Genomic DNA, 17,413 nt, shown 5'->3' with positions numbered 1-17,413 from the left:
TATAATGTCCTGGAAATTTCAGCATAAAGAATCTTTTGAAAAGAAGCAGGTTTGGACTTAAAGCGTGCTGCTCAGAGTAGTCAGGAGGCTGTGAAAAGAGGAATGGCCTCATGGCAGTACTCAGGCGGTGTGGGTGGAGGAGAGTGTTTCTGTCCTCTCTTTTCTCTGTATCCCTCTGTGGACATGAAATTTAATTAATCACTTCCCATCTCCTGAAGGAAGCTTAACATTCATCATAGTGCAGCTTTAAGAACTTCTCTGTCACTCTGCGGGAAAGTGTTGAATCGATTTGTTCTTTCAAATCATCTGGTATTTTCTGCGAATTTTCATCCTATGAAAAGAAGTGAGGAGGAGTTGGTCACCAGGGTAACCTTTTTTGGTTTGAGACACGGCCGTCAAAACACAACAGTGCTTTGAGGTAAAGGCTGACCTCAGCAAGTTGCAGGTTGAATGTGTACTGCGTTTATCCACTGGTGCATGTTTCGGAAAGTAGCAATAAGCACAAAGTGTCGCACTGGTATTCTATTGCACACATTCTGTCAAAACCGAAATTTGATCTGATCGTGGGGCATCAGAAATATGCTTCACCTCCACTAATGTCATAGCAATCCATATTAATTCATAGCTTGTATGCATTACAAAGTACAAAAGGTTACATCTTTAATGAGCTTCAAAGAAGACATATTGTGCCCTTTTTTCACAGGCTGATTCAATTTCCTGAGGTCTCACAGCCAACACAACACAATTCAGTCAAACCCAGAAACACCAGTCCTCTGTTTCTTGTTTAAGCTTTCAAAGGGCTGTTTTTTACAGAACTTTTGCTTTGATGGACTGTGTTTCACTGATATGTGTTTTTCCAATGCTGGGATGCTTTTTGTGCTACAAATGGTGCATGCAATCACAAATGGGAAAGGAGATTTCCTCATCAAGATATAAAACGTTAAACTACTGGTAGAGCATTGTTCCCTAATCTTTTTCTCAAATTAAGTGAACTGTATAACTGCTGATGAGAGTTTGCTGTTAATGGTTGAGCAAAGAGCAAATGCAAGGGTTTCTGCTTATCACCTCCAACGTGCAGAGAATGCAGTGTGATTTGAAGTTGAAATTGCATAGAGATTAAGGTGAGGAGCCTGGTTACTTCTTCAGTGAGCTGGGAGTGTGACTTTGACATTCCCTGCAACTTTGAACGACTTTAATTAATGATCATAAATTATTAATTTGATGATAAAAAAAAAACACTGTCATAACTTTCTTTTAAACGAGGATCTATTTACGCTTTAATGTATAAAGCACCTTGCTGCGACTTGTCCACCTTACATCACCAACATCAAATGTATCAGATCAAATAAATGTTAGTGAAGCTCTTTAAGCAACAACCTTCATTCGTCTATATAAAAAAAGTGATGGAGGATGTCACGCTGCCATGCATGCCTGTTCATCCCCACCAGGAGCCATTGTTAAAGTTAATTATACCACCTGAGCCTTTCCAGTTGCAAAAAGTCAGCACGTCTGCAGTGAAAAAGGTCAGATATTCAAATCAAACAGATCAAATTGATTTTTGTCTTAAGGTGCAGGGTTTCTTTTCTGTTTAGGTTCAGATTAATGATTGAGCCTTTTGGGACAGTTTATCCGGGAGTGCCTGCTAATGTCCTGCTTTTACCAAGAGGAGTGTTGTGCTGACTGCCTGATGAGTGTTTGCTATCTTACACACATCTTTATGCATGCACATTCACCCCAACGTGCACACTCTGTCACACAGGAGGCCATTCTCTCCGTATTTTCACAGATGCTGCTTGGGCATAGCAATGAGATATTGGGCTAGTGATGGTAAGAAAGAGGCACATTCATCACTAGCATCAAGTATCTGTTAGCACACACAGGCACACAGATTTTGCCTGGCAAGCAGCACCTCTTGCATTGCAATTGAATGAGTTGCTCAGTAGCATTGTTCAATATTCCATTCATATGTTATCATCTTGGGACACTGCAGATACCGAGTGTGCCTCTGTGTGTGTTCATTTTGGTTTACGTGCGTGAAGCTGGCCAATGAAATCTTAAATTTAGTATGAAGGTGACTCTATGTATAACATGTTATTAGCAAACCTTAGAAGGAATGTTAGACGCAATTACTCAGCATCTTAAAAAGAGAACTCTTCCCCTGTAGACTAGCTGCAAAGCTGCTAGGATCAGATAGTTTAGCGAGTAGAGAAACTGTAAACAGCTTAAATGACCCAGTTTTATGTTAGACTAATGTGAATTGAATGAGTACTTTTATGGTACCTTCAGATAAGATCATGTTTCTCATGTTCTTGACATCAGTCAAAATGAAAAACCCTCTTTTCTATTTACAACCTGAATAAACATTTTCACGAAAGTTCACATATCATGTGTATGACTTCCCATGTCTTAATTACAAGTTTAAAACCTTATTCAAGGCATCAGTGGGCATATAATAGAAGTGCACACAGCCTCCATAACATGACCCATTGTGCTTTACCATTTTGCCACATTGAGTTTTGCATGTTGGCCTGTTTTATTTTGTTTGTTTGTTTGTTTTTCCACAAATTGCAATATTTTGACGTGAATCTTGAGAGGATCTGACTGTAAGCCTACATGTACCATATAGTCCCACTAGTAGTGGGTAGCTTGTCAGAAGAACATTTACTGAAGTAATAAACAGGATAATTTGTTGTCATTTTCTTATGGACTTTTATGCAATCTGACTCCCTCTGCTGGCCATTACAAATAATACATATTTAGACACGCACCGGCTTCACTTTCCAGATTCAGAGGCAACATTCAGTCTATGGCTGCTCTCAACAAGGAAACAAATCAAACAAGTTATTGTCACGCTAGTCTTTTAAGGCTTACTTTCTGCCACAAGGTCAAGGGAACAAACTCAAAAGATGACATGTAGAAAAAAAGCTGGCATCTCTGCTTATTGTTGAGATCTTAAACCAGAAATGTTTTCCTTTGAGACGTTCGGCACCATTAAAGTAGAGCTTTACTTAGCCCAGTTAGGATTTCTGGAAATCAGGCTAATGAATATGCAAGGACCGTCTTTGTCTCGCCCTCTAACGCTCTAAAGTGAAAGATATCAGCCTTGGAATTATACATTCAGCGTGTGTGTGCATGTGTGTGTCTACATGAATCTGATATTCTCTATATGTATGTAGGGATTAATTTATTGGGCTTAATCCCCAGTTCTTGACAGATTCATCTGAATATTTTTCTTTTTTCCTCTCCATTTGCTTCATTTTTAATATCAGTATTTCTTCCTCCATCTGTCACTCTCATATATATTTATCTCTCTGCCTATTTATCCCTCATTTCTCTTTCCTGTCAGCCAGTCCTCATTTCACTTGAAGCACACTACTTTATTTATTCTCACCCTTCCTTTCCTTGAACTCTCTCTTTTAAATGAACCCCCCCACCCTCTCCCCTTTTGGATAGAAGTGCCATTCCTTTGTAGCAATAACACAAAACATAATTCTATTTGGATGGTATTGTGTTGTATTGTTCAACGGAAAGACGCTTGACAACATTTTTCCAGACTCCATTCATGCCAGTAAAGCTTCTCTTGATTTGATTTGAGAGAGACAGAAGGGGAAAGTGATTTAGAAAGAGGGAGAGGTCTTCACAAGTCAGCTCTGACAGAAATCTGTGGACTCACCGGTCCGTGTCGGAATCGAGTGTCAACTCCACTTGTACGTCCAAGCATATCATTAAGAAGACGTCTTTTGTTGCAGTCAGTCACTGCTGTCTTTCAAATGGTGAATGTGCCACTGCCGGTTGTTCACACACATCAGTTCTTTATACTCATAGACCAAAAACAAAAAGCCATATTAAGACCAGAGTGTTGTAAACATGTTGTTAGACACTTATAGTGTGGCCTCATTTCCATTCTGACTGGCAGCAAAAACTGTTACTACTACGAGGGTGTCATGAGGGTTTGTGTGCGAATCCTCTTTTAATGCCAAAGGTTGCATCACACACTAAACAGAAGCTCAGCGGCACAGCTGTGTAGCTGTGTGTAAATGTCTGACACACTCTGTGAATTATTTTCCAGTTTTAATACTAAAATCAGAGCAGATTCTGATGTAACTGCTGTATCCCAGCCAATTTCGAAGGATATTTCAGCACAGGGTGGAGAAAGTCAAGCAGATATTATAGATAATGCTGCCTATTGCTTTTCAGGTGCAATGCCACAGCACCACCTGTTGGTCAAGATGGTTTCTCCTCTTTGCATTCAAGAAGCTTCTATCAGTGCTGTGGATTTCTACACCGATTTGTTTAAGAGTTTTGGGTACAATTGCAGAGCAAAGCTTTTCTTATTTTTCAAAGTTTTCTTTCACTCTCACTGCTTCCAAAATGCATTTCATCGTTTGTATTTTACTGGTATTCATTGCTTCACTTAAAATATGTATAAATATATATTTATGTTTAAATGCATGAACTCTAGACAAAGCAGGTGTGCACTTTTTCAGCTGGTCTCAGTAGATCTAAATGAATTTGTCTCATAAAGTTTTGCTCACTTTTTTAAATCATATCTCTTGTCCATCTGTCGACGTGTCCCTGAATATTCCAACTCTCATCTCAAACTGCACAAAATCCACATCCCCAAAACCAAATGTGGCAACCATTACTGGACCAGATCTGGTTTAAAAAAAGTGAGCTGACTCCAGGACACAGTTGAGACACATGACTGCAGTCAGCCCAATTCTTCTTGTATTTAAACGCTCTTATTCTTACATTTTTACGAGTATAATTCCTCATCCACAGTGCAGAGCTGTAATTATCTACCTTCTAAAGCACTGAAATGTATCTAATTTTCTTCCCTGTCTTCCCCCCAACCCCCTCACCCCTTCTGTCCTCAACCTTTCACTTTTAAGATTCAACAAAATACAGAACACAAAGAACACGATGAAGAGGGATGGCATCAGCACCCTGACCTATAGACTGCTTGAGGTGAAGAAGTATCCCCTGTACACAAACATCTCTGTGGAGATCGGCAAGCCACCGCCTCGGCCCTTCAAAGGCTAGGGAGAATAAAAGAGAGAAAGGTGGAGTTGAGGCGGGTGATACATGTTGACTGGTTCGGAGAAGCAAGGAAATAACGAAAGTGCATCCCAAACATTTGGAAGGACTTGTGATTGAAGAGCCGATACAACTCATCACAAGCACATCGCAGTGTCTCTTTCTCCCTCTTTTCCCCTCTGTTTGGTCTTTTGAGATTTCAGCTTGATATTTCTCTCTTTTAGGACTCAGACTCTTTCCACTTACAGCCTTTTCAAGTAGCCAGTGGCAGGTGTCACACCTGTCCCGCAGTACCAGTCAGTACACTTCAAAATGAGAAACTTGTGGACCAAAAGTTGGAATATCTGCTGCTGACAGAAGGTTGGCATCTAGCTCGGAGTTGTTGTTTAACCATCCTCTGTAAACTGGAGGCCATCCAGCGGCATATTTACCCAAACTATTGTTGCGGGAAAAGATGATCCATTGATATAATTAAACACTTTTCTGGAAATACTGCAGAGCAGAGAGAAGGATTCTTTGACACTTCAGACTGAAGTTGTGGAAAACAAATGGGCGGTTTATGACGATGCTGCCAGCTGCCAGATGGAAGATTAAGAGTCAAATGATTAGATAACAACCTTGCAAAGGCCATTAAAGCATGAACCTTCTGAGCGCTTACAGTGACATCATTGGATGGCCACTGGACGCAAACTGTAACAATAACAAAACATGCAGTGATGATCTATGGAATAGTATCGAATGGTTTGCATATCAGAGACGACAGCTTTCGGTGACATATGAAGCTAACAGATGGTTTTATGTTGACATTTACGTCTGGGAATCACCTGTCTGGATATCATTACTCAAACCCTGTGCAATCAATCAATGAATGTGTATTGTGCCTGCATCTACAGCAGAAGACTGACGAGCACGCTGATAGATCGTCAGCGACGACAAACACCTAAGAACTCACTTTTTGTTCTCCTCTTTTTATACATAGGAACTAAAACTTTGAAAATGGAAGCTGACTTATTGGAAGTTTTGCAACAAAATGAAAGGTTTTTCTTCTGTATGCAGTGTGGTGGAAGTACCGTGAGAAGGCATTTGAAATTAAACCAGAGAACTAAAAACAGCAGGCCTGATCCATAGCGACAGCTCAGTTATGATTTGAAACACTCGTAAAGAAATTCTGTTTCTGAGATTTTTTCTTTTTTTTTTCGTTTTTTCCATTTAGCTGAAGAAATAAAGCTATTTATTTTAGTAATATATTCTTCAAAGTTACAGGGTAGCTTAAGGTGTGTTGAACATTGGACATTGACCACAAACTGAGCTGTCAGGCTACGTTTTGCAGTCAAAAAACATTGTGTATGTAAAAGCTAGCTCTTACAAACTTTAACACATATGAAGTGAAAAGTAGTCATTCTAATGTTCTTTTTTTGTTCGGCCTACAATCTAATCAAGAGGTCTTTTCTTTTAAATATCGCAATTCATCAAACTACTGATATTGTTAATATGCCACATTTTCTCTCCACTGTCTTTTCCTTTCACTATTTCAGGAAGAAAAAGATCATATCCTGAGAGTGTAAATTACACTGTAATGCTCTTCTGCGGATGGAAGTCTTAAGGTAGCAGTGAGACGTTAGCAGTTGAGCAATTTGACTGATGTCTCTTTTGCTGTTTCAGATTTTATCATCATTAGCTGTCATCACAACATTGTAATCTATATAACTGCACGTATAGATCTCATTATGGGCAAAATTAATCAGTCAATACGTAAGAATCTTCTTGTAAAAGATTTTTGGATTTTTGACTTATATGAAGATCCCTCTGCGAAAAAGACAAAATATCAGTTAAAGAGTTCTTCCATATGAAAGCCTTTGCAGTTTTGTCTTTAAGACATTGCTCTTCTTCCTTTCTTTTTTTTTCCTCACCTCCTCTGTTGCGTTGTTACTGCTGACACCTGAACAACCAAACTCTGATGCCTTGAGACGTGATCTGTGCTAATTCAAAGGTAATTTTTGAAGAAAATGTGTGTTTTAAGAGGGGGAAAAGACTGAAACCTGCACGTTGGTTTCACGCATCATTAAAACTCTTCAGAGAAAAGAGGTTAGGCGTGAAATCTTGCAACTATTTGAATTTTTCAATCACACAGACAAATTGGGGCCTTTATTTGGGAGAAAATCATTTCTCTTCGTTGGTCAACCTCAAGGCAAAAACATTCCCATCTTTTTGGCTTTTTGCCTCTAGCCTGTTGGAGGGTATGATCGCTCTTCTCCTTAGTACACACTCCCAAGATATTTACACCCTCCACCTTTTTTTTTTCTTCCTTTTTTATCTTCCTTTTCATTGCCTTGTCTTTCTTACTGCGCCAGTTCAAGCTGTATGTGTCAATGGCTCACTATTGTGCTTTGTGGTGGACCCACTTTAGGCACAGCTGTGCCTCACAAGAGTGCTCCGTTTTTCAATAGATATTGACAGGGGCTCTTTTGTGTGTTTGAGTCTCTGTATCTTAATTTTCTCTAATCTCTTCTGCTCAGCACACATCCCCTTTTGTGAATCCTTCTGTCTCCTTCCTTTTTTCATCCTCTCTGCACTTCTCATTTTCCTTTTTGCCCTCTCTTATCTGCGTTTTCATTCCATTTTGGCAGTGCTCTCCTGGTGCTTTTTTGTCCTTTACACTGTACATGGTGAAGTCAATTTAGGTCCTTCTTCAAACAGCTGTTCAATACTACAGACTTACTCACCTCTACTGCATGCTTTGGAGTCATTGTTGGAGAACTGAGGTGATAACACCTTTATGGAATATTTTATTTAACCTATTGTTGAGAAAGCTTACAGTATAATAGAAAACAGTACTGCAATTACATTGACTTTTACAATTCTCTTAGTATTAAAGGGGCATTCCAGCAATTTTATGTTTCGCTTTCATAAACTAAGAAAGATTGAGATTGAACATTTTTTTGCAGGTGCAAATGTGGTTGACTGCAAGTCTTTGATGAAACATCACATGTATAACTGTAGGTATACTGACATGTCTTTCGAGAAGGATACTGTAATTCCCATTGCCAGATCAGTTGTGCATGACTGTTTAAGTGCTGGGCTTAAAATGTTGTTGCACACGCCACCAACGTCAGGCAGAAGCTACAGATGATACTGATGATACTATTGAGAAAGCCAATTTGAGCACCTGCTGCTTAAATGATTTCACATGGGTGATTTGACCAACTATCAAATCATTTTGGTTTGGCTGCTGCGCTGATTGGTCTTTCCGTCTGATTTCCTCTCCATGGTAACGGACCAGCAGATGGGTTACATGGAAACCACAGTCCCCCCCCCCGAATAATCTGCTGCACACGAACAGCACTCACATTCACAAGCAAAATCAGCTATAAAATCGATGGTGTGCCTCTTTAAACTAAGATCAATTCCAACTTAACAAGGCTACTCTTTGCATTACAGGAAACCTTTTATACGATCAGTTTTGAGCTGAAAGACATTTGCTGGAGTGAAAGTTATCGCTGGAGAGGAAAGGCCCCAGTATGTATAAACAGTGACATGGCTTCAAGAAGATCAGCATCAGACACATTAAGCAAAAAATGTATTTGATATTGTAGCCTCCACTTGAGAATCAGACAGCCATGGGGAGTGCTTGATGTTTCTCACGGGATTTTTGAAGCTGTTCCAGCTGTCAAGCACACCTCTGGAGGTTAAAGTATTTGAAACACGTCTTCAAATACAATTTTTGCTCATCTGCTACTGATAGCAGACAGGATCTTCAGGCCTGTATGTATTTTTAAACTTAACTGTACCTATAGCTATGTTTTTTTTTTCTTTTTTGTACATTGAATGTTGAAAATGTTATATCTTATATAGAATGCATTATGTCATATCAAACCTACTTTTTCTATACAATCAATAAATCTGATGTTAAAGATTGTATCATTGTGGGTTTACTGTGATTGTTTTTTCTCAGGTTGCTGAAGAATCCGTCAGTTAAACTCAGATAATAAGAATTTTGTTTTCACCTATAGGCCAAGTTAATTCTTTTTTTTTTTTTAAATGTAACTCTGTCTCCTGCCTCCTGTTGCCATGACAACGCTCATAAACTTGTAACAATGTGGTCCCAGACTTTGTTCTAGTTTCTCCAGCCTTTCTTTTCTTTTTTCATCTATGTAAACATATTCTTATTGGTACAGTGACAGAGCTATCTCTCTATTATTGCTTGTCGCTTATGCTTTTATGCAAGTCAGGTTCCAAATAGTCAGTGGAAAATCTCTGAATCAGACATCAGCCTAAATTGGCCACTGAATGATAAAATGACACAACTCTAGACAAAACCTGACACACTGAATAGGTATTAAAAGGTGTTTTAATGTTTTACATGGTTTATTTATCATTATTATCTTTATGAGTTGGTGTTGATTACCAGCACAACGAGCAGAAGCATCTCAATTTAGTAATGTTGACGTTATAATATGGGGTGTGACCCACATCGGTTAAGCTAGACCCTGTTAGCTTAGCATAAAAAGTGGGGACCATAAATGGTTGCCCTGTCCAAAGATAACTAAAGGCACCTGCAAACTCCATTGAAACTGGCTGAAACATGTCATAATATATATGATTTAATTGGTTACTCCCTAACTTCAGAAGTAATGTGCAAGAACATTTTCTTGCAGGAATCACTTCTAAGGTAGTGGTTATCAATTTATTTCTAGCAATGTATTTAGACATGTGAGTTGATTTCATCTTTACCAAACACTAGGTAAGAAAACAAATTTTCCATGCTGTCTAAACAGTTTCAAACGCAGCTGAAAAGGTGTTAAAATGGCTAAGCTTAATCTCAGACCACACATAGAACATTTTTTCAGGAAAAAATAAGACTTTATCTTATGTCGGCTATATCCTGCAGCAGCCTTACTTCCAAAAATTCTGTTATAAAGAAGCTTTAGAAAAAGATTGTTTTTGATTTTTCATTTATAAGGTCCCCTGTGATTACGCTTATGACTCATAACTGAAGGAAGACTTGCTGAATATAAACTTACAGTATATACGACATGCCACATTTCATCATAGTCACTATCACTGACGGCAGTACACGTTAAGTTGAAATAACAGGGGAGGCTGGTTCCATGAAAGGCAACACATTCTCAATAGTGAAATATCAACACAGCAGTGAGCTTTTGATAGTTTTTCCTGCTCTACAGCGAGCAAGCACAAATAACACATTAAATTAAACTTTGTGTTTAAATATTGCCCATGTCTACAACTACTGAACACTCATGTAAGACCATGCTGTCATACATTATGTTTTAATCACCATAGAAATTCAACTACAAGAATTATAGAACAAATAGAACTGTTTACTGCTCTGCTCAGGCATTTCCTAGTCTAAACTGCATCACAGCTGTACATTTTAACGCTCCGTCACCCTGTGACAGGTCAATTATAACCTCTCATCATTTAGTAATCTCACTGGCTTTATTATGTTGCTTAAATTCATGCAGTACCTCCTGGGTAACAAAGGTCTATGAAAGCCCACTACTATCCCTATCTAAAAAGAGATTAAATAAAGCATCTCAAGTAATGTATTTTTCTAGCGTCAAATTTACTTGGTCTCACTATTGCTAGATTTTTTTTAATCATGTATTATCATGCAAAAGCATTGTATTTAAGAATAAGTTATTGAGGTCCTGGTAAAGCAAACATCTTGCCTTTAAAACACTATAGACTATATTTTTTTAAACCTGTTTAAGTTTTACTGAACTAATTTTAGTTTTATATGGGCTCAACTTGTGAGATGAAGTCATATGTGTTTGTTCCAATCTTTGTTAAATAACAGGTCATCAGTCCCAAACAGCTGCTGTTTTTCACTTTGCAGATCCTCCATAAGTTGGTCTGTGTGTCATTTTAAATTGTACAGTACAGGAGGGTACAGTATGCTGCTCATCAGCCATCACTGAGTGTGTATTTGAAGATAATTAATGGCTCTCCTCCGTGATCAGAGAGAATCAGTTTCGCTGGGCAGACGGTTGCTCAGGTGTACAGTTTTTGAGGCGGGAACAGGAGGCAAGGCGGTTTCCCTCCCAGTAGCCGGCGTCCTGGCCGTCGTGACAACGACACTTGGTGCAGGAGTCGACCCAGATGGAATCTCCTGCGGGAATAACTTGACTGCGGGATGCATCAACATAGCAGTTGGGACCTGGAAGGAGATTAATAACAGAGGGCAGCATCACTGCAGTTTAACTTTACTATTAAAGAGCAGTGAAGTGGACTGCATTGAACAAAAACCTATCACAGAATGTAATGGATGAAATTAATCTGGATATAAACTATATAAAGCCAACCATATAAAATCAGTTAAATAAACTCTGTTTCACAGTGCTTAAGATAAATCTCATGTTGCACCTCTGAGAAGTCTTCTGTGTGCTTTTCTCACAAACTTTCAATTCTATTCCAAACTATTTTCTTCAACATACCATCCTTGCATTCAGGGCAGCATTTCCCAGGGTGGTAGACAGGGTTGACACATGGTGGAGGGGCACAATCTGCCACTAGACAGCGGGCGATGCCATCGCTGTCACAAGTGCACTGCTCACACTCTGACGGCTGGAAAACACAATGTGGGACTCAGCAGTGGCTCAATTTATAATATATTCATGATGCAAATTGGGAGTTAATCATTGACAGAAAGAGGAAAATGGAAGTAAGAGAAACCACCAGTGCACATTCATCCCTCCTGTGCCCTCTGAAAAGGGGGCGCCATTTACCACCAACTTTCTCTTGTCTACTCATCCATCCATCTATCTATTTTCTTTACAGTTTAATCCAATTTATGAGTTTCTCGACACAAGATACCAACATACCATCAGGTGGTTCAACTTTTTTTTTTTTAATTTGTTTTTACATTTCCAATGACAGTAGCTGCTAAATTGGGTGAAAACTGCATTTAACAGACCAACTGACTCAATGTTTACATAATCAAAAGTGATGAGTGGAAGTTCAACTTGTATGATACATGTGTGATGCATGTATTAGTTATTAACAGTATCGTCAAGTGCCAATTATACAAAGTTTAGCTTGACATTGTCCATTCTATCTTGGTTTTGTCTCTATGGGGTTTTATAGGTTATACAGATACCATTACTTTGCACTTTTAGCAGTTTATACAAATGTGAATGTGAGCTCCAAAGTGGCATTTAAAACATTTCTAGAAAATAAGGTCATGGAAACTTGGGAGATAACGCTCTATTTTCTAACTTTTCCGAGAAACACTGGGAAAATATTATGGGGCATGCAGCCCCCATGCATGCATCATACGGTAGGTTACCTGGAAATTCTGCCCCAGCTCATACACCACCCCCCGGTATTCACAGCCGATCTTCTCGCACCGGGGGCAGCAGTCAGTGGGGTAATGGCTAACATGGATGCACGCAGCCGGGAGAGACGTGCACTCGGTGCGGGCACAGGCGGCGCCCTCATCTGTGCACTCACACTGGGTGCAGTGATCTGAGTCCAGGAAATACCATTCCCCGACGTAATATATGCTGCCGTTGGCCTCGCAGGTGCTCTCTTGCTGCCCTGCGATCGAGAAGCCAAAACCGACCTGTGTGCAGAGGAGAAGTGCAAAAACCGCCGTGCGTACCCTGCGCTGCAAGGAGAGACGCTCACTGAAAACCATCATTATCACTTTGCCTAAAATGAAAAGTTATCTGGGAAGTCGGTGAAGAGAATCGTTAACTGCAGTCCAACTGGGGTTTGGTTGTCAAATTTTACAAAAAGTGAAAAAATAAAATGTTGGTTCACATAATTTCTAAAACCAAAATCCTTGGCGTTCCCTCTGTGCTGCTTCCCAGCGGTCTGAGGGGCTGCCCGGAAGAACCGGAGTGTGGGGGCAAAAAGAGGGACAGTTAATCAGTGTTTTCCTGAAAGTTCATACACCAGTTTCAGAAGTCATCAGTCCCTCCCCTTCTTCAATAACCACAATACTACACTTTTATCACAGCGCAGGTGTGTTTTTCGGTGGATTCTCTTTAAAACAAAACATAAAGACAAAAAATATATATAGATATGGTCAAGATATGGTCGACTTGCTTTTACAAAACTGCGATCGTTGCTTGACGTTTTATTTATTTAGGCTTAACTTTAATTAACACAAACGTGAACCAATAACCAAAAAGCAAAGATTGACATCGAAGTTTCCTATAAGTCTCGCGATGCCCCTCCTTAGCAACTGGAATGTTTCCCTTAGATACCAAAACCTGACTAGATACAAGTAACGGGAGAAGGTGAGCGTTAGATGAAATGCAGCAACAAACTGAAGGCATTTTTATAAACTCCTTCGGTGTTTCGCAGAGGTGCTGTTTTACGGATTTGGAGTTTGCTTTATGAACATCTTGCTTTTGTCAAACATTGGGTCGACATTCCATAGGCAGTCAAATAGCTGCAGCCGTGCTCGTTCTTCCCCTTTGTGTGCCATTTTCAACTTTCAGTCAATATTTAGTTTGCCCGTTTGTCGACTTGCTTTTGATGTAAATAGATATAGTGTTAGACAAGCTAAATTAAGACGGTTAATTACAACGAACACAGCATTTTTTTCAGGCTACTTGGATTCCTTTTCTTATCCTGTGAGCAGGGTGGAGTTGTTAGTGAGAGCTACAACAAATGGTTTTGGCGTCGGTGTAGTCAAGCATTTCAGTCAATTTTGAGGGATACCCCAGAGTGTGAAACTAACTAATGGGATAGATAATGATTTTAAATTAATATTAGCTGGATCACACTCCACAGTTTAATCTTTAGAATATCAGCATTTCAGTTATATCAGAGATGACGTTTTCCACTCCTGAGTCTGTCTGTTTCTGTTTTGATCTGATTGCATTGTGCACATTTGTGACTCTGTGGCATTGACAGATAAATATGCATTCACCTGTCATATAATCAGGTAGAAATTTCAAGTATCAAAGTATCCAAAAGAAGATCCTGAGGATTGTACATAAAACAATGCACAGTTATATTGGTGGGCTATCATACTGCTACTGCTTACTGTCTCCCACTTTCTGGATGCCATGTTTGTGTGATTAATCTTCCTCACGTTGTGCCTAGATTGCCCTTCTCATGCATTCACCTGACAGAAACCAGTTCTGGTGTCCTGGCCAGTCCTTGTGGAGCCTGATTGCCGAACATGTTTCTGAGTCAGAGCTACTGAAGATCCGTTCGGCACTGGGCCATCATCTGGTGGACATGTACACGGAAGCGTACACGGAGGTGAGACTCCACTGTTTTGTGACTTTTGTCATAGCGCCGTCACACACCTGGCTTTCAAGTTGGAGCCTTACTCTTTAAACTCTGAGGAAGAGGAATGATTTCACTGTTGTGTGCTCTTACAGTTTTATTCCTGCAAGGAAATCCGATACAGAGTCTATTTTTGGTAGGTTTTCACAAGAATGCCACCACAAAATCGACAAGAATTTCCTTTTGGACAGGGTGAATAAAAAGAATTGCTCGGCCAAGCATTCCCTAGCGGTTTAACAGTTTAACAACTCAAGTTTATAGCTGCGTTAGTGAGTCCATTTGGCTCTGTGGAGACGTTCACTGAGTACAGTTTCCTTAATAAAAGTGAAAAGTGACATTGTACTGCAAAGAGGTCAACATGTGATCCAGACAGACATCAATACTTGCTGATGGTCAGCTAAACTTTCAGCCCCAACGTTCCCTTGAGTGGAACGCACTGGCAACATGTGATCATACGAGAAAGACTTGCTGGGTCAATGAGAAAACTCTAAGCTGAGGTGAACAGCTCATTAAAAAGGCTGACTCAAGGTCCAGACTTAGGTTCATTTGAAAAGAAAAAAAAGAGGAGAAAAGGTTCTGGACAGAGATCATAGGTAAAAATCAAAAGAAATGGAAAATGTTGCAGATTGTATCCTGTACCGCAATCTAGTACTACTACGAAGCCTATTTTGGCCTAATGTAGCTATCTTGATGTTTTACCATTTTCAGAATCCAGCATTTTTCTGAGACCATTGTAAACTCTGTCTGTCTCTGGTTACTTGCTGTAACTAACGGAGGGCTTTTACATTCCTGTTCATCCCTGTACTTTTTGGAAATAAATTGATAGCAACTCATTTTGACGGGTAAGTCCAAACATGGAAGTAGTGCATGTGTAATATGTGAAGGACACAGACAAGAACATTTTTTTTTTCTTCAGATTTTTGAATGAAACCCAAAATGTTGAAGTGATCTAACAGTGGAGCAGCTAAAAGCGCTCTTGTCACTTTGATGCTTGTGTTGTCATTTTCAATAGTTACAGCGATTTGATAGTCACGTGTAAAAACACATTTGCCTTCATTAGATTTTTTTCATTGCGTTTGATAGTTGAAAGTTGTGACGGTAATGAGGTAAATGTCTTCTAATGTTAGCCTCACCAATGTGCATAAAGCTTGTTTATTAGAAACTCAGAAACTGCCTGAGAAAAAGCATTGAAGTTCATCTTAGAGTTGATAAAAAAAAAACAATACAAGATCTCAAAAATCTAAATCTAAGCTTAAAATAGTAGCCAGAAGTAGAAGTGGACTAGATTTGAGCGGATTCAAACATGCCACCCCATTCATTTCCCCTATGAGAATGTTTTTAAAAACACAGGTTAGCACACATGTTCTAAATCTAAAAAAACTGATATTCAGATGGCCTTGGATGACCAAAAAAGACGCATAAAGTTTTAAAAGTTAACAATAATATCTTAATGTTCACGAATGATAAACTAGATTTACTTTTTTTCTAATTGACAGTCGCATTAAAAGACATTCAGAGCAAAGCAGGGGTTTGTTGAAAATCTGTCTGTGGCCGACCTTCCAGCGAAAGGTGATACATATGGCCAACTTACTGAGGGAACATTCCTCTCGAGCTTACTTACATAAGATAGGTCATACTTGTGCACTTAAAATCAAGACTGCTGTAAATACCACAGGGATGAATATTTTCACTCCACTATATTCTCTGTAGCATATAAGAAAACTAGAAACACCCCACATCCTTCCCTCTAAAACTACCCTGTCTGTCTACCATCTGTCTTCTTTTCTTCTCCTCTCTGCTGACTTCTTTCCTCCACTCCTGGTTCGGCGCAGAAATCTTTCCATCTGTAAATCGGCTCTCGTTTTGCTGCAGAGCACCAGCAGTACAGTCAGAAAACCACCTGGACGTAGTTTGCCTGAGCTCTGGAGCCAGGCCGCGTGCTGTCGACGCCGATGACATATGAGTTCTTTTGCAGCTGACATGTAAAAAGCACATGGGACAATTACGTGTCAGCAGATGGGCTCAAACATACTCCATTCACAGTCAAATAGATGTCTGTTCACAACAAAAACTAGGATTTAAGTACAATTTAGAGAGGCATCAATACGGGAATCCAGTCAGGTTGATACAGTTTACTCTCAGACAAAGGAAGAGACCCAGCAGCTGCGTGGATATGCGTGGATATGCATACTATGTGCTTGTGTGTTTTAGTTTCAGTATTCCTCTGATTTTTCTGTACAGTTCAGAATATGTGGTGGCTGATTGTAAAGCCTCCAGACGGGAAGAAAGATTTAGGCAGAGAGCTTTGAGAAATTTCCAGGGTAGAAAAAAAAATCACAAAGCACAGAGTGCCTTATTCAACTCTCAGGGGCTCGTGGAGGTATTCCTTCAGTTATTACTCTTAACTGTTGGGACTAATCACCTCCTCTTTCTCTTTTGTTTCTGTCCTCCTCTGCCAGTCTTTTTTGTCTCTTATTTCTTTTTGCAGCCATGTAATAAGCTCCATCCCTCTGTAAGAGAAAAGCGATGATGAGTAGGCAGTTCTTCCATTCCTCAATGCAGCCTTTTCTCTCTCTATCAAGGTCCTCATTGTCTAAGGCACACAGACCTGAAGAAATATTTGACTCTCTTCATGTCTCCCTACAAGGCTTATCTCGTTGTGCCCACCTCTAGATTCCCCCTCTTTCTTTCTAAGCTAAGTAAAAATGGACACTTTTAGTTAAACGCATTCTTAAATGCAATTGAAATCGTCCAACATTATAGTTCCTGGTGGTATTGCTGACATATTTCAAACGTGCTCCCTTAACTTCGCTCCATAATGAGACCAGCAGTCGTACAACAGAGAGGTGGGGTAAAAATCCAGGGAAAACCTATTAGTCAGTAAGCCATGAATCCTTTTACATAAACACCTCATCACCCAAAAACACATGGAGAGAGTAGGTTTGAGTTTTAAAGGCTTGTGTGTGCATGTGTGATGTAGTGGAACTGCTGGGGTTTGAGCCGACATGCACTCACATGCAAGATCCAGAAGTGGCGCGTTTAGTATTGTCCGATGTATTCCTTTGAAGTGAAGTCTTGACTGCAACACGGTAGAAATGACTGGCAGGAA

General features: G+C 39.7%; 3 protein-coding genes across 3 annotated transcripts in view; 2 read left to right on the top strand and 1 right to left on the bottom strand.

Annotated features, from left to right (window-relative positions):
* b4galt2 (UDP-Gal:betaGlcNAc beta 1,4- galactosyltransferase, polypeptide 2) overlaps positions 1-8,953 on the top strand; it is a 167,004-nt gene extending 158,051 nt beyond the window's left edge. The window contains exon 8 of the mRNA XM_072363148.1: positions 4,893-8,953. Coding sequence (XP_072219249.1) covers positions 4,893-5,043 — 151 coding nt within the window. The 3' untranslated portion in view covers positions 5,044-8,953. The remainder of the gene's footprint in view (positions 1-4,892) is intronic.
* The window catches only part of LOC140268344 (protein THEM6-like), a 138,045-nt gene that overhangs the window by 90,371 nt on the left and 30,261 nt on the right, over positions 1-17,413 (top strand). The window lies entirely within an intron of this gene.
* On the bottom strand, positions 9,603-12,875 carry LOC140268343 (von Willebrand factor C domain-containing protein 2-like). The gene is made up of 3 exons (XM_072363155.1): positions 12,344-12,875; positions 11,493-11,622; positions 9,603-11,215 (listed from the first exon to the last, which is right to left on the bottom strand). Exons 1-3 carry the CDS (start codon positions 12,695-12,697, stop codon positions 11,025-11,027), a joined length of 675 nt encoding a protein of 224 aa, XP_072219256.1. The 5' UTR covers positions 12,698-12,875; the 3' UTR covers positions 9,603-11,024.

Source organism: Leuresthes tenuis, unplaced genomic scaffold, assembly GCF_036924035.1.
Source record: "Leuresthes tenuis unplaced genomic scaffold, fLeuTen1.0.hap1 SCAF_14, whole genome shotgun sequence".
NCBI classification, from domain to species: Eukaryota; Metazoa; Chordata; class Actinopteri; order Atheriniformes; family Atherinopsidae; genus Leuresthes; species Leuresthes tenuis.
The sequence above is the reverse complement of the archived record's forward strand: the minus strand, read 5'-3'. Positions and strand labels throughout refer to the sequence as shown.